Source organism: Balaenoptera ricei, chromosome 12 (genome assembly GCF_028023285.1).
Source record: "Balaenoptera ricei isolate mBalRic1 chromosome 12, mBalRic1.hap2, whole genome shotgun sequence".
Classification (NCBI taxonomy): Eukaryota; Metazoa; Chordata; class Mammalia; order Artiodactyla; family Balaenopteridae; genus Balaenoptera; species Balaenoptera ricei.
Genome location: NC_082650.1, coordinates 39588795 through 39606801, shown reverse-complemented (window position 1 = coordinate 39606801; position 18007 = coordinate 39588795). Strand labels below are relative to the sequence as shown.

Below are 18007 nucleotides of genomic sequence, written 5' to 3'. Positions count from 1 at the left end.
AATCCAACCTCCATATCTGCAGTTCTCTGGATTCAACCAACTGTGGACTGTGTAGCACTGTAGTACACGTTAACTGAAAAAAATCCACATATAAGTGGGCTTGTGCAGTTTAAACTGGTATCATTCAAGGGTCAGCTGTATATAATTTTTTCTATTTAAAAAGTAATGAAGGGCAGAATCTGAAGTAGCTGTTGTTTGGCTGTCTGTATGTATCACCAGGATTTAGAAAGATAGTTTTGTGGTAATCCATGTCATCTTGCTTTCAGAGTGAACTGAAACTGGATTTGCATCCTTGTGTGCTAAGTTAGCAGTTGTTCAACTTAAAATAAGTCACTTCACCTTTCTGAGCCCCAGTTACCACACCCATATAGTGAGGGTTATTTCTCACTACCTCACAAGGATTATTGGGAGGTTTATCTGAGATAATAGATATGAAAGTGTTCATGTAGTATTGAATAAATTCTGGTTTCCCTTTTAAAAAACTCAAGAGGTCTTTCAAGAGGAAGGTGTTTCTTGTTAGGACTAAGGGGGATACATAGGAGGTGGTGGCCTAAATAAAACTTAGTGAGAAATGAACAGCGATGCTGGTAATCAAACATATGGTTTTATAGTTACAAAGAGTTTCCATGTTCTTTATCTCACTTGTTCTTCACTAGAATTCTGTGAATCAGTCAGGCTAATGTTTATATCCATTATCTAGGGGAGGAACCGTGACTCGGAGAAATTAACCAGTATCACCTTGCAGGCCTGTAATGGAGTGTTCTTTTTGACTAATAGTCCAGTGCTCTTTACTTTATGTTGTCAATGCCAGACAATTGGCAAATACTCAACAGGTAGGAGTCCAAAATTATGTCTGAAAATCTAGCATTGTTGTCAAATTGTCCATGATTCCTGGAAAGATGAGACCATCTGGGGAAGTAGCCTAGACTCTACTCCTGAACTCCCACACTAAGCTTGATGTGCATTTCTTGGTTGCTATGGACCAAAGAAATTGTGTTTCTAATATCAAATGCACCATATTTTGTGACTGTTTTACTTCATTTTTAGCATTTCCTGAATTGCAGTTAACTGATTGGAAAGCGCTCCCTTCTAACTGAGGTGAAAACTTTGGTTTGCTTCGTGTAGGCCAAGGTTCATATATTTCGGCCCTCAAGTACCACAGATGAGTATCTCCATCTCTTGGTTGATACTCAGCACATTCTGTGTTATGATGTTATCTATCCTTGTATGTATACCTTTTTTCTCCCCTTGGAGAGTACAAGTCCCCTAAAAAAGGAGAGTAAATCATTCCTGTGTACTCTCAAGGCCCAGCTGAGAGCCTAGCATTTAATGGGTTCTCAAAAAAAAAAAAAAAAAAAAAAAAGATTGCTGCTGCTTTTGAGATACTCTTCAGTGTTGACTTCTTAGGAAAGATTCATTAGAAAACATCATATGAAAGAGAGGGCTAGTTTTAGAATAAGCAATGTCTGCTACCTCCCTCGCTGTATAGTGAATGGTCTCTTGAGAATTCTTTCACAGAGAAAGACAATTGCTAGGAAGATAAAGGATGCTTAGAAAAGCACTAGTTATTACCATGTCCACTTGAAGGCAAGAAAAGGTAACACTGGTTCTACTCTCCCAAACACAGACATGAGTCTATTGAAAATTAGGTCTGAGACTAGAGCAGAGAGAAATACACAGCTGCCACTGGGGTAAAAAGCCTTTGAGATAAAGTTGAAATTCTTATTTCTAAAGAGTAAGAGAAAAGTGTGTTTTGTTTGGTCCTTACAAATTATAGTGATTTGGTTTCAGCCTAAGCAAGCACTACAAGCAAATACTGGCAGGCAGAGTCTCCACAGGCGTGGCCAAGCAAGTCAGTGTGCATTTCCTTCCAAGTCCTCATTTGGCTGATCCATCCATAGAAAAGCAGAATAAAAGGCAAGAAATTACTGCACCCTAAAGCATCCAAGTGGCTCCTTCGGCTCTGAGGTTATTTATAGCGATCTGGCTCACACTGAGGCCTTCCTGCTTTATTCAGCAAGGGTACAAAAGTGCAGATAGAAGCTCCAGGACCTTAACATAGACATAGATGCAGGATGTGATCAGTGATTAGATATTCAGGGCTTCTGTGTTGTTGATGTAGCCATGCCTTTTAACCACCACCAGTGTGAACACGGACCTTGGACTAGGCTCATCCTCTTCTTCATGTGCACATTCTATTTGTAGATGTTGCTATGAGGACAGATTCATCAAAAATGACGGATGTGGAGCCTGTGGTCAACAATTTTGCATCATCAGCAAGGGCAGGCCGCCGGAATGCTCTAGCAGACATCCAGGGTTCAGCTGCCACGGGCGGAACCTCGGAGTTGCCCCTCAAACCGGAGGTCCTCTCCGGGAAGGAAGGTAACACTCAAAATCCTCTTAAAATCAGCAGCATTTCTCTCTTCTTCATCCTTCCCTCTGGAACAAGTCTCCCTTTTAACTAGTTAAGCTTGTTTACTAAAGCTTCTCAGCTTTTGTTTAAAGCTAAGTAGATTTTTTTTCAGCCTTTCTAAAAGTGGACTTTTCCTCGTATTATCTCCTAGATTAAATGTGGAAACTGAACATTTATTTATTCGTTGGATGTGTATAGTTATGCACAGTGCTAATGATTGGGAATACAAACGTGAACAAATACAATCCATTCCTTCAAACAGCTTACAAAATTTCTTGAGAAGCTCTCAGAAATAAAGTAATTTTTCTTCTGCCATCCATTGGCAAATCACTTTGGAAGCTTCTGCTTCATTGTAGTATTCTACAAGCTCTTCTATTTTTCATAGCTAAGAATAGGTTTATTATCAACTAGAGATGGGAACTTTAAAAGTTGATCATTCTTTAATCAGTAGAAAAAGTTGAATTCAGAAAAAACGAGAGCTATCAAACCAATGAAGGAAAATCTTGGGTCTTTTACCCTGTTGCTTACATACAGTTCATAAAGCTTCCAGCGTTTAGTCTTGTGAAAATAAATATAATGACACTTACAGTAAAGTGTTGAGTCCCTTCACTTAAAAACATTCAAATAGCTTAAGGAAAGTTTTAGTACCAAGTCATTACCAACATACCTGTGCTTTGCACCCCATTTTAGACTTCAAAGTGGACTCCAGTGTGTGTGTAGAAATTTATTCCTGGTGGCAATGAGGCAAGAGAGAGCTGGAAGCTTCTGCACCTCTACCCTATTCATGTGAGCCCTAGAAGAGGGCTGTTAGTTCTTTGCCTCAGGAGGTGACTTTCTACCTGGTAAAATTACAAATGTTCCTGGTATGATCTTTATGAAATACTTATATCCTTGTTAAGCCAGGGACTGTGGCCTAACCTTGGAGTCCCACGGTTAATTCACCTTTTTCTAAAAATCATTGTATGTATCATAAAGGGTACTAAAGTAATAGCAAAAAAGTATACATGTACACGTAAACTATCATAAGATAAAAGAAAAGATGGAGGAAATGAAAGAAGAGGAATAAAAATATGTGTAATGTTTTTGGCCTTTTAAGTTAAAAAATGTAATCTGATTATCAGGGCATGATATTGCTGTTGAAGAGCCATCCTCAACTAGCGAGGTAGAGAAGATAAGCTACTTGTTCATGTAACAGGCCTAATTAAAGTTGATAGCCCCTAAACACACACACAGGCCTAATTAAAGTTGATAGCCCCTAAACACACACACACAATAACCTTAATGCTTATTGACATTATTTAAACAAAAGAGAACAAATACACTGTAAGAAAGTTAGTAGTGTCTTCATTTTATTTTGTTCACTGAAGAGACCATTATCTGAAAGAATATTGTTTCTATTTTTATATTTTCCTGTAAATCATTTTGAAATAAAGTTGAAGGTATTAACTAAGAAACTCAAAATGTTAAAAGTGAATCCACATAGTAACACCGGATGTTAAAGAATACACAAAAGGAAGTAAGTTTATATAGGTAGATGGCATAGACAATGTTTCACTAACAAAGCTATACATAAATAGCTTTAAGGTCTATCTTCTTTTTTTATTAGCTAAGTATAGACATTAAGGATTTAAAATGAATAGTTTTCAATTGCTAATAGTAGCAAAAATCTAGGACCTATCTCAGACATTATGATTTCAATGTTTTAGTCATTTAAAAATAGAAATTCTGGGACAGATCTGCAAGTTTCCCACAGATCAATCCCCTTTCGTTTTTGTTTTTTGATATTCTTAAGTGGGAAGAAATCTAGGATCTCAGACATCCTGCATCCTGCGTGAAATTAACCTGCCTGAAATCTTCCTAGTTTATAATCCGTCTTAATCTATCCCTTACAAATTGATAACCATGGTAGGGAGGACAATGATGCCCTGTAACATATCAGCAAGAGGTTACAGAGGGTGGCAGCTTAGGAAACTGTAAATGTCACAAACGGCCTTTCTTACCTCCCACCATCACTAACTATTCATTTGATCCACCATTCAACTTAGTGCCAAGTGCTAGGCACCATTCTAAAAACCGGCCATATAGTAGTGAATAAGACAGACATAAACTCTTACTGTTATGCATCTTATATTCCAATGGGAGAGTTAGAGTGTAAACAAATAAATATGTAAGTCAACAGTGATATGTTCTATCAGAGAATTAAAATAGGATGCTGTGTTAGAGAGTTACTGGGTGGCTACTTTAGACTGAGAAATTCCAGATGTCCTAACTGAAATCTGAATGGCAACAGTATGTTTTGAATAACAACTAAATGGTCCAGGCACAGGAAAATCAGAGGGAAGAGCATTCTTTGCAGAAGGAGCAGCTTGTAAAAAGCTCTTAGAGTGGAACAAGGTGGACGTGTCAAGAAGCATAAAATCTGGCCACTATGGCTCGGGGGCAGTGGGTAAGAGGGAGAGTGGTAGAGATGACACTGGAGAGGAGGCAAGGACTAGATCTCTTAGGGCTTCAGAAACCTGGATGAATAAAGAGGATATTATTCTAAACGTGAGGGTTTTCAGCAGGGGAGTGATGTTCATGTTTGAATATCCACTTTGTTATGTGGAGAATGGATTGTAGAAGAGAAATAATGGATATAGTTGAGTTAGGAGGTGCAATCCCCATTAGGAAATGTTTTGGGGCCAAATTAAACATTCAAACTCATAAGACCACATCTGGTGCCAGTCTGCTCAGAAGTATACAGGTTTAGAAACACAGCAGGCCAGAAGGGCTGCATTACACCATCTCCTTCTGTGGAAGTCCTTGCAGCGATCCACATAAGCAGTCCTGGGGGCCAGTCTCTATGCACCTCCACCCCACCACTCATTGAGAACTCAGGTGCAAGGGGACAAGATCTGCACCAATGGGGGCAACGGGTTAGAAGCCCCATGTCCCATGGGGGCTAATACTTTGTAACAAGTCCTTGGACACTGCTTCCTAACTTCTCTGCAAGGGACATGCTCAGTTATAAGTGTCATGGCATTTACGGAATCCCAATGCTATGGTTTCCTACCAGGTATTTACAGTTCTCATGTAGTTTCTCTCAGTACAGTTGTACTTTACCATTTGGGTCATTTTTACCATACGCTTAGTAACCAGGCTGACATTCCACCTGAATCGAGTTCCCAGGTTAACAGAGCTAGAAAATTAACCCCAAGTCAAATTTGTCCTTAGAGAAGGATAAAGGGCTTTGTTGACTTTACCTGTGGGACAGTTGCAGTAGTCCAGTGAAAGACGATGGCTCTGAGTAGGCAGTGAAGATGGAGAAAGGTGGGTGGATTTGGGATATATTTTATAGGCAGAATTCATAGGACTTGCTGATGAATTGGAGGTGGTGGAGATGACTACAAGTAATGAAGAAGAGAAATGGAGGATAATTCCTGGAGCAGCAGGGTAGATGGTGATGCCATATACTGAGAAGGGCCAGCATGGAAGAAAAGCAATTTTGAGGGTTAGAGGAGTGATATCTGCTTGCTGCATATTCCATCTAAGAGGCCTATGAGACATCCAAATGCTGTGAGCTCTACTTTCAAAATTGGTTCAGAAATCTGCCATTTTCTCCTTCAAAGATCTAGTCTCTTGGTACCTCTCCGACCCCATTTTCCGTCCTTTCTTTCTCTGCACAGTCCCAATTGCAGTTCTTCCTGCACACTGCTGCCTTTGACCTTGACGTTTTCTCTTCTTGGAATGCTCTCCTCCCTGCTACCCAACTAGCTAACTCCCTCACCTCCTCATGTCTTTACTCACATGACCCCTTCTCAGTGAGGCATTCCCAGCCAACCCTATCTAAAATTGCAACCTCCAGGCCCCAAGACTTCTTGACAATTCCTGATCTGTAATTTCCTCTGTAGCACTTCTCACTTCCCTCATGCCACTCATTTTACTTATTTTAATTATTGTCCATATTCCTCACAAGAAGTTCCCTGAGAGCTGGAATGTATGTTTGTTTGTTTGTTTGTTTTTTCACTGCTTGGTACATAGTGCTTGAAAGTTGAAGAACTGAATGGCCTATCAGATTTCTTTTCAAAGATGCCATTGATGATTTTGGCAGGACCCATTTTGCGGAAGTAGTAGAAACAATAGTTTTGTTTTAAAATTATGACAGCAAAAGATGTAATATATTTTAAAGGATAAAAGAAAAGCCAGTAAGTGGAGGAATTGCAGTCGAAAGAAGGCCTTTGTTAGTTTGAAGATGGTAGTGACTTGAGGAAATGAAGGAGCCAGGAGAAAGAGCAAAAGTCAGATGAAATGCAGGGATGAGAGATGATCTTGAGAGTGCTGTTGAGGCAGAAATGGATAAGATCCTGGATTATGAAGAAATTAGACCTGGACAGTAGGAGCAGCACCAGGGCCAGCTACAAGGGTGTGCTGGGCGGGAAGCTGCACAGGGCCTCGGGCTCATAAGCGGCTCGCCCTTGGTTTTGTTCTACTCTTGCTGCCTTGACATTTTCCATATTTTTTGAGTAAGGGGCGCTGTGTTTTCACTTTGCACTAGGTTCCAACAACTTACATAGTCAGTCCTGAGGAGCACATCTTCCATTGTAACATGGGCAGAAGGAAAAAGTCGAGACTGCAGGGGATTTTAGAGGTTTGGTGGCAGAAAGTTGAGCTTGTGTGATCTGATGGTTTGACTTTTTTTCCTGGAAGTAGAAAGTGAGATTAAGTCCGAAGAGCAAAGGAGATAAAAAGTGTGAGGAAGCTAGAGAGAGTGTGATCCAACGTCGAGAGATGGGGAAGGGCAAGTTCAGTCAGTCTGCATCCAAATTGTGGCTCTGTCACTTACTAGCTCGGTGACTTTGGGCAAGTCACTTAACCTGTTTATGCTTCAGTAAACTAATCTATAAATGGGGATTGTAATAATACCTTTGAAGACCACCTGGCACATAATAATTCTGGAGAATAGGAGAGAAAGATAACTAAGAGACAGACCCATATCTGCACTGACGGCAAAGTATGTCCTAATCAAGTAGAAAATGACTAGGATGCATAAAGGAAAAACCAACTGTTTTATTCCAATATAATACAAAGTAGATTTCAGTATATTCTCTATATGATGGAAAATTATTTGTTTTTTTAGATGTGAAAAAGAAAGATAAAGAAACAGCACAAGACCAATTGGAAAAGCCCAAAGATGAAGGAAAATGAAGGCTCATTACCTATCAAAAGTGCTGAATTTCTGCACATTGAAAGACTTAGTGGCTCTGCTTTCCTGAGATGTTTGATCTGGTAGTAACTATGGTAACATTGCTGCCCTAAGCAACATGTGTGTACTAGATAATTTTGTTGTGACGCTACTCACTTGGATTGCAACCGTGATGTCCAGTGTAGGTTATTAAAAGGCAGATTACTTCCGAATTGCACCCAAGAGAGAGGTTAAGAATGCATGGTCACTTAAATACATATTGTCTATAAACCCAACAAAATCCAACGTTCTCTTTTGGATTTCTTTAGCCAGATATATTTTTAATTCCATTTTTATGGTGATGGGTAAGCCATTTCTTGGTAAATATCAGCCAAACACTATTAATTTAAAACTTCATGGGATTTGTAGGAAATTGTGGTTTTGGTGAGAAAGAATGATAGAATAGTAAAAAATGCATCAATAAAAGTATGTTTGTTTTTATCCAAAAATGCACCATTTTTTTCTCAAACCTTACAAAGATTTGGAAAAATAGTAAAATTTGACAACTCAGACATCTCTAGGAAGTTTTTGTTTGATGTATTTTGCTTCTAGTCTCTGCATACTGATTTTTCATGTGGACTCTTAAAATGGAAAATTTGTGATGAGTAGTTTATATGGAATATGCCTATTAAATGAATCTCGCGATCTTCCTTAACTTCGGTGTGTGTGTGTGCGCATATATTTTTCTTTAATGTGAACTACAGAAAACACTTTACTAGTTGCTTTATACTGTCCTTTCTTATTGTTAGGGCTTTTGTGTATGTGACTTGTTCCTAAAATAATTTCCTCAGGAATGCAGACATTAATTTTTATATCTTTCCTAAACTAGCTAACATAATAGTAAGCACTTAAGTATTTAGTGAATGGTGTAGGTAGAAATAGCAAAATACTTGCTTTTAATATTTATTTAAGTATATATTTTAAAAGGAATGAAACCAAAGCCAAAGCTTTAGTAAATTTTGATTTATTCTACCTTTTAGGAAAATCATAGAATTCTGAATTTTTAAAGAAAATCTGACTAATGAATTTATTTTTATTTTCAGATATATATGCATGCCATATTTTATTTGATTGTTGATTTAGGCCATGTCTGTATACAGTAATCAAATAAACTCTTTCACTATTAAAGAAACTTCTTACTGACACAAGGCTTCTTCATTTTCTCTCCTATAGTATAACAGGTGAAAAACAGTGACACATTTTAACAAGGGAAGTTAATAGTCTTTGCCATGTAAAACACCTCCTGCTTCTCATTTCATTGGCAAAGTTTATCTTTAAATCTGAGAATTCACCAAAGGGGTAGATTTCAAAAAATCTTGTTATAAGTTCTTAAACATAAATTTTTCTTTAAAAAATAATCAAAAGTAATATTTTGGGTGTAGTACTAATTTAACATTCAATAAAATGTCTTATAGCCATTAAAATTAGGTTTCTGGAAGTTATTTAATGACATGATATTATATAGTCAGTATAAAGAAGAGTTAGGGTAGAGTTTTCAAGTTTGGGGGGAGTAACAATTTTGCCTTCTGGAGGACATTTAGTAACATCTGGAGACATTTCTTGGCTGCCACTAGTAGGGAGGGGGCCAGGGAGAGAAGATGCTACTGGCATCTAGTGGGCGGAGCCAGGGTTGCTGCTAAGCTGCTAAGCGTTCTTCAGTCCTGCAGGGCAGACGCTCACAGCGAAGAACTATCTAGCCACGAGTGTCAATAGTGCTGAGGCTGAAAAACCCTGGAATAGAGTGAAACTGTCAAGCACGTGGATTTTGGATTCAGATGACCTGGGTTTCAATTCTAGCTCTGCTACTCATTAACTGTATGATCTTGGGCAATTTACATCATGTCTCTAAGTTTTATCCTCTTGGAATGGTATTAATAATAGTGCATACTTTATAGGGTGAGTGGAAGTAGTAAATGCAATAGAATATGTAAGACACTTGGCTAATAATGTCTGGCAAAGAATAATTATTCAATAAATATTAGCTATCATCCTCATTGCTTTTATTCTAGATGTTTTTGCCATTATTTTCTGGTAGTGGAGATGGTGGGCAGCTGGATTTGTTAACTTGGCTATCTTCTGCCTTCCTCTGTGATTTCACAAACATCCCCAATCTCAGGGCTGGGAGAAGACACTGATGGAAATTGACAATTCATGGTAATTACCACATTAGTGCCTATTCAATTATGCTAATGAGCCACTGACAGGTGATGAGTATTACCTTTTAACAATGAGTCACCTCCCTAGTGTTTTATGACAGTTACTGACAGAATTTTGATTCAGTATTTAAATGAGTAGTAACAGTGTTCCATGAAAATGTAGAAGAAAAAAAGTAACAGATCTTGAGTCATAGTATTTATCTCTCATTTGGAAGATATTTATCTCTCATTTAGAAGACCAGAAATGAAGCCACGTCCCTCCTCATCGTTGCTAGTAATGACATATATTCTTAATCATGTATATCCTGAATCACTTTTTCATCACAACACACATAAATGTCTCATTTTATACATGTAATATTTTGTATTACACAAGGTATCAGGCTTGTTGAATATTTGCCAACAAAAGGATTTTTTGGCTGAGAAGGAATCCAGACGAAGAAGAATGAGAGGTCAGTAGTACTTTAAAGACAAAATTGAATTTGTCAACCAACTTTAAAAAAATCAACCTCTTTTAGAGAACCTATAGTATTTTGTCATAGCAAGTAGCCACTTTCAGCAAAGCCCCTAGTTGGGGCTCATTAAAGAAAGTCTTCATGCTCATTTTTGCTATTGTCTTTTTACAAGCCACTTGGCTTTAGTCAATAGCTATAAAGTCTTAATACTGTCAGAGAAACCAGGACAAAAGGGGGCAATAAAACTATAAAGGGACTATATGGAAATTTGACTCTATACATAGGAGGAGAAAGAGCAAAAACCATTCTGTGTCATGTGCCCGGAGATTGTGTGTGTGTGTGTGATCTGCACTGGAAAGGCTTGAACCTTCTCAGAATGTGAGTGACTACAGGGAGAGCCATCCTCTTTGCAAGAGGAAACACTGCATTAGCTTTCAGCTTTGCCAGCTCAGATGGCTTGGGCAGCTTGGGCAGATGATGGTGGAGAGAGAGAGAGAGAAAAAGAGGAAGAATTACCGAAGCATACTAGCCTGTTGCCTTATCTGTGGAACCTGACACCTCAAGTTCAAATTACAGCTCTGCCATTTGTGCTCATGACTTCGGTTATTTTACTCTCTGTGTTTCAACTTCTTCACTGTATAAAATGGTGAATTATTATGAGAATTAAATGAGTGACTACTGGTAAATTGCTAAGGAAAGTGCCTGATACATAACAAAAACTTATTATTAGTTATTATCATTATTAATTGGATGAGCATAAAGGGTGGTGGAGACTTCAAGGTGAACGCCCTAGGGGGTCTGTTGAGTCTTTCTATGTTATTTACCAAGGTAGATTTTTCTGCTATTCCTTCACTCTCTTTTCTTTCCGTGAGCAGTACCTCCTTAGCTAAAACTAGGACTGATTTATCAGAATGCACTCCAGTTTTTTCCAGAGTTAGTGTTGATGACTCTCAGAACATCAAAAATCTGCAGCTATTTAAAAATGGAAGCATTGACTCAAACAAAGGGCTAGAGAATGTATTGTTGCTACCTGTTAAAATCCTAGAACAGATTGCTCATTGAGCACACAGGAATGGGAAAAATTATTATTATAGCCATACTTTGAGTGACTGGTGATTACTAAGCACCCTAGTAGATCCTTTTGAAGCTTCATAATAATAATCATACAAAATGGTTGTTAATGTTTCTCATTTTACAGATGAAGAAAATGGATTCAGGGAGTGCCTTTGGGAATTCACTCAAGTAAGAAAATGGCCACAGTGGTCTGGGATAGGGCTCTCAGAACCAGGATATGCACTGCCTCTACTGCTCTAAATGGCCCCTTTGCCTCAGACCATCCCATCCACAACTCTTATTAAATTTGTCTGAATTCCACTTAGGATTCCTAAGAAAATTGAAAAGCTGTACATAGGCAGAAGACATTGATATCTTAGCACGAGCAATTTTATTTATTTGTTTGGCATGTATTCATTCAGTCACTCCTTCATGAATTCATATTTTACCTTATTCCAGAAAAGATTTTATAGGGCAAGCACGATTACCATTTAATTTGCCATTAACTTGGGAGACCCTGAGGGAAAGGAAAATCGGTGAGGAGCCAGTGGCTCTGTAGGGTGGGAGGAAGTACCCGGAAATGAGGCAAAGGGGATAAAGCTGAACTGAAAAGAAGAGAGGCGCCATGCTCACACTTGATTCATTTCATGTTTGTGCTGGGGCTGGTCATGATTTTGAAGAGGGCACACTGACATTCTGTAGGACACACAAAAATAATCTGGCATGAACTAACTATAAGTATCTTAAAAGTAGGGCCACATAGGTGAATGAAATGACTTCCCTTGTTCCATGTAGATGCAGTTCAGAGGCTGAATAATATTTGGCAGTACTGATGGCAGAGAAGCCCCTAAAGTGCTAGATGGGGATGGGGATGGCTACAGAGGTCTTGGGAACCATTCTTCTCAGAGCTAGAAACTAGGAAAAAACTTTTGCCCCAACTTAGAGTGTATGGAATTGACTTCAGCAGCTCTGTGAAGGCTCTCATGGTGCTTTAGATATATTAGACATTCAAAATTCTTGTTTTATAATAAAATTTTCACCTAAATTGGATTTCTGTTAGTGGAAGGGATTTGCTTTTTAAATCTTTCCTTTCTTTGATACTTGAATATTGTGTAGAACAATAAGGAAAAAAAGCAGAGAGCTATCAGTCAAGGAATGTGGATTTGGTTCTAGGATTTTAACTTAAATTTAACCTAAATTGACTGTAGGCCTCTAGGGAAATTATTTTCCTTTTTAATTTTCAGTTTTAGGAATTACTCAAAATCGACACTAGGTGGAGCTAGCATCACACTTCTTACGAATTTAACAAAAGTCAAATTTAATCAGGTTTCCTAAGGTTTTCAATTTGTTTTGTTTTGTTTTACCAATTCTGCTACTTGTATTGCTCAGGATTGTTGCAAAAATAAAATAAACCAACAGCAGCAAACAAAACCCACAGTATTTTAAACACGATTTTTTTCTAAGAGACAGTTTAGAACGGAAATTATAATAAAAAGTGTGCTAATCCCTGGCTGATTGTTTAGGACACCTTATGCTCTTAGATAACCAAAAGAGGGTGCTATAATACATTTTAAAAATGCGCTTCTTAGGAATACAAAAACTACAACTTTTTCTTCTATGCAACAAAAAGTTCTTTTTTTCTGTATAACAGGGTTGACTGGATTTCTTTCTTTTTAAAATTTAAGATAGCTATGCATAAATGCTTTATTCATTAAAATAAAATAAAAAACAGTTTTCAATTCTCTACAATCTTAGATTAAAAGTTGACCTTTAATTTTTTTTTTTTTTCAAGTTAAAAGCACTGTTTTCAATTGTGACTTTGAGACTTTGAAAAGCCCCTAGCAGTAAATGGTATGTGAATGTGTGGCTATACTTTTGATTTAATTCAAAATATCTTCTATCACTTAACAGTTTCCCCCTCCACTTAGGAGAAAGGTGGGTCTCATGAAAACCAAATGAGGATTTTCCTGGTGATTATTCCTGGTCTTCCAAGTGCAGGAAGGGAAATAGGGGAAACTTACCCTACAAATCCCGCTGTCTGTTGTTGGGTGCACAAAGGAGATGCTGGCCAAATAGTCTTGGCAAGGAACCCGCTGGGGTAAGAGACCCTGAGCACAGCTTCTTGATATCCCTGGAGTGTTTTCACTGGACGCGAAGTTCCCCATTCAGGGATGGGCCACCTGTGGGTGAAGAGGGAGGAGGAGGGACAGATAATGCAGGAACAGCTAACACTTAATATGCATTAAAGACTGTGCCCAGTGCTTTATGTGTGTTTGTTTAATTCTAACCGTAGCCCTACACGTGAAAAAACAGGGCTGGAGGAGTTGTTGCCCAAGGTCACACTAGCCTAAGGTTTCAGAACAGGCCTCCCCAAGATAAGCCACTTTGGCCTGTAAATTATTTTCAGCTAAAGGCCATGGAGACCCTATGGGTTCAAGAGGAATTACTGCCCCTCCCTTAACTCCCTAAAAGGATTTAAGTTGGGGATTTTTCTGAGAAAAAGAGTTTCTGAGAAAAAGAGATAAATTTTATCTAAGTGGCCCCATCTATATGGCAGGGCAAACATCTTATTATCCAACATCTGCTCTTCCTCGTATGTCATGTGAATGACCCTCCTCTCCTTGGAAGCCCCAGGCCCCAATCCCATTCCCTAGCTCGGGATGGCACATAAACCTCATTTTACCTTCCTGTCTCTGACCCTCTCATGTACATGGAGTTCTGTACTTAATGAAATTTAATTTGATTTTCTCCTGTTAACGTCTCACGTCAATTTAATTCTTAGACCAACCAGAAGAACGTAGAAGGGTAGAGGGGGTTTTCTTCCTCTCTGACACTAGTAAATGGCAAAGCCAAGTTTCAGACCAAAACAGGTTGAATCTAGAATCTGCGCTTTTACATATAACCTGTATCATGTCCCCAAATGAGAACGCTTATACAGCGATTACTATATGCCAGACACTGTTACTGTTCTAAGTGTCTTACCCACATTAACTCTTTTAATTCTCACAACCCCATGATATAGGTATTATTGTCCCCGTTTTACAGTTGAGGAAACAGGCACAGATCAGTTAAAAGGTTAAAATGATGATTGAAGTTGAGGGTGTGCTCAAAGACAAGCCTTTAAGCCAGTCAATCAGCATGCTTAGCTGGTGCAGAATTCAGCTCTGACCCTCTTCCCCCTTCTCCTTTTCCTTGGGGCCCCTTACTTCCATCGATGTTGCCCCCTCCAGGCTGCTCCCGGCCCCCAGCCTGCCACACCGCCTCTTTTTGGTGGCTTTGGTTTAATCATGGGGATGAGCTTCTTCTCTTCGTGCCTCTTGTCAGTCCTTGGATTTAAAACAAATAGGACACTAAACGTAGAGAACGAGAAACACCAACTTCCTCTGCACTGAGTGTAGCCCACCTGCTTCCCAGCTCCAGCCTGCCCTACACGGACGCCATCTTCCTACCAGGTTCCCACGGCCAAGACGGCCTTGGGTCTCCTCCTCTAATGTTTATCCTCCCTCCTGGTAATTAAATGAATGGTCCCATTCTTCCAGTGTGAACGCCTGCTTCCCTACAGCAATGGATGCTTAGGTGTTTGGCCAGGAGATAGTGTGGCGGGGGGGAGGGGGGGGCGCGAATTGCTCCATCAGAGTGCACAGACCCATAGAAAAAGAGGTTCTTTTCCATTCACAGATTTTTTTTTTCAAATACAAGAGTTCTTTATTTCTTGGACTTTAGCTTTCTTATATGTAGAATAAAGTTATTGAAAATTCTTTTAAATAATCCTAATTCTGATAGCCTCTGATTTTTGGACTCATTTTAAGAGGTATTTTGAGAGAACAAAACTGTCAGCAGTAGTGGCATATATATTTTAACTTACAAATTCATATTCTGTTTTGTTTGTTTTTAATTTTTTCTGTGCTGCTTATTTCAGTTTTCTGGCTGAGAAGAGACAGACTGGCCATTATGTGTGCAGTCTTCACAACTGCATACTCAACAAATGATTGATAATATAAATTATCAGTAATAAGTGAAGGAATGATCAGAATTTCTATAGCAAGTAATGCCATATAAAACTTTCACTTAATTTAATTCGGTTGAGTGGCTTCCAAAGCTGTCCTCACCCTCCCCTCACTGCTCCTTCGAGATATGGACATAGGCAGCTCCACATCGACACATGTCCTGATACATTACACATCATGCTAGATAAGGAGCCACGCCATCTGAGTGGCTGGTGACCATAAGGACGTTCCTCTCCCTTTCTTAAGACTTTCACCCTTCTAAATATTCTCCCTGTTCCTCCTCACCCCACCTGATCCCTATTCTTAGATGTCTCTGGACTTAACCACATTTGACGTCTTTTGGCAACAATGGTCAAGAGAGAGAGGACGGAAAACCATCAGTGGCTGCCTTTCTGGGTGCTCTTGTAGAGTATCTACTTCCTCCCCTAATGCAGAGCGTGTTTCAGATGTGACCAAAGGCTGAGAGGAGGCGAAGTGCACATGTCCTATTTGGAGAGAAATGGGCCAGTGTGGTTGGCACTGAGGTACACGGAGAAGTAGTGGGAGATATGGCAAATAAGATTAGAAATGAGATTCAGGGTACATTCTAGAGACTTGGGAAAGGCATCTGGACCTTATCCTATAGGCAATAGGAAAATATATATATATATGTTTTTTGAGTAGTGAACCAATGCAATGAAACTATCAAACTCCTTTATCTTCTTAAGTAATATAAATAAAAATATTTTACACTTTATGCTCAGTCAATAAATGGGAAATGGGTTGTAACTAACCCAAACTGGCCAACTCTGTCAAAAAAATCTCCATATCAGAGAAAAGGACCTAGGTGCTGCAAGAAACCTCAGTCGTACAATGCCAACTCAGCCTTCACACACCCCCTCCCGGTACAGGTGATGTATTTCTTGCATCTCTAATTTACCTTAGCTAGTAATCTGCTAACAAAAGCAATCTCTCCTCTTTGCCCTTTCTCTTTGTTTTTGGTGTTAAGAAATTTCATTTCAAATGCCCTCAGTCTTCAGAGAAGGCAGGCGGATGTAGAAATTAGAGTCTGAACCCCTCTTGTCTCTGTCACTAAGTCTTCTGCATTTTAATAAGCTGGGGACACAACCATGCTCTGGTAGCGTAAGAGAGTAGAATTTCCAAATCCATGAAAGGCCTATGTGGATTTTCTTAAAAGGAACGAAACAGTAACCAGATGGTAGTTAACAGGACAACTTTAAAGGCAAGTATTAGTTTTGAACTCTTTCCTAAAGGAAAGTTAGCTAATTAATGGAAGAAAAGAGAATAAGAGAGAAAAGCAAGAGGAGAAGGAGAAATACTAAAGATAATGAATAAAGAGAAATGTGAGGAGGAATGGATATTGGAAAATAAGGGGAACAAATTAGGCAGTTCTAGAAAAATAGAAAAATAGAGAAATAGAGAGAAAAAATATATTACTGCAGGTTTTTCACCAAATGGTTGCCTAGGAAACTTAAGTAGGAATGGTTCTCTCTTTACTGAATAATTATTGAAGAACACACCGAATTTAGAGTCTGTTGGCTCTACCAGTATCAACTGGAAAACAAACACGTTTCAGGCATATTAGTTATGAGCATCATATTCTCTATATTATGCTTTTCTGCGAAGAGAAATGGTTGATTTCAACAATTTTGGAAGGTAATAGGAGAGGAACAGTAAGATTGAAACACAGGCATGGTGAGATTTTTTTTTTTAATATTAATGTATTTATTTATTTATTTATTTTTGGCTGCTTTGGGTCTTCATTGCTGCACGCGGGCTTTCTCTAGTTGCGGTGAGCGGGGGCTAGTCTTCGTTGTGTTGCGCAAGCTTCTCATTGCAGTGGTTTCTCTTGTTGTGGAGCACCACGGGCTCTAGGCGCATGGGCCCAGCAGTTGTGGCTCGCAGGCTCTAGAGCGCAGGCTCCGTAGTTGTGGTGCATGGGTTTAGTTGCTCTGCGGCATGTGGGATCTTCCCGGACCAGGGCTTGAACTCGTGTCCCCTGCGTTGGCAGGTGGATTCTTAACCACTGCGCCACCAGGGAAGTCCCATGGTGAGATTTTTGAGATGCCAGATTAGTCTAGGATGGCACAATAGTATGTGTAACATCGAGTAACAAACCGTGGAAAAAGTAAATTAGGAAGCAGCTGTGAGCCCATTTGGCAATGTGAGGTCATCTTTGCAGTTTGCCAAGTATGCTGTTGAAAAACATTTTTCCACTGTAAAGAGCTTGGTACACTTGAGGTCATGTAGTGTAGAGTCAAAAAAAAAAAATTTCACATTACAAAGCAGTGTTTTACCTTCCATTAAAATGCAGCTCCTATTATCACTGTCACAAAGAACCAAAACATTAAACAATGCTTTACTGCTCCTGTTTGAATTTGTCTTTCCTATAACTTACTCTATTTTCCAGAAAATATCAATATTACATTGCTATATATAAACCCATTTCTACAATCTGTCCTCTTGTACTTTGGGGGCTGAATTCTCGGTTTTGCATATGTGTGTGGGGTGTGCACATGTGTGTGGGGTGTGTGTGTGTGTTTGGAGTAGTGTGGGAGGGGGCAGGTGGCAACAGGAGTGAGAGGGATTGTCTTCCATGATGATTCACAACGTCTCTTTTTGATAAACAAAAACAGGACTTAAGAGTGTGAGAATTTTTGCTGTTGTTTGGAAACATACCTTGCTTGTGTCACCCTATTTTT

General features: G+C 39.1%; 1 protein-coding gene across 2 annotated transcripts in view; it reads left to right on the top strand.

The window, feature by feature from the left end:
• PKIB (cAMP-dependent protein kinase inhibitor beta) overlaps window positions 1-8166 on the top strand; it is a 112345-nt gene extending 104179 nt beyond the window's left edge. The window contains exons 2-3 of one of the 2 annotated variants that reach the window (XM_059941314.1): window positions 2206-2382; window positions 7530-8166. In XM_059941314.1, the coding sequence (XP_059797297.1) occupies window positions 2214-2382; window positions 7530-7597 (237 nt within the window). In that variant the 5' untranslated portion in view covers window positions 2206-2213 and the 3' untranslated portion in view covers window positions 7598-8166. The remainder of the gene's footprint in view (window positions 1-2205; window positions 2383-7529) is intronic. The other variant, XM_059941313.1, reaches the window with a different exon arrangement.
• The last annotated feature ends 9841 nt before the right edge of the window (window positions 8167-18007 follow it).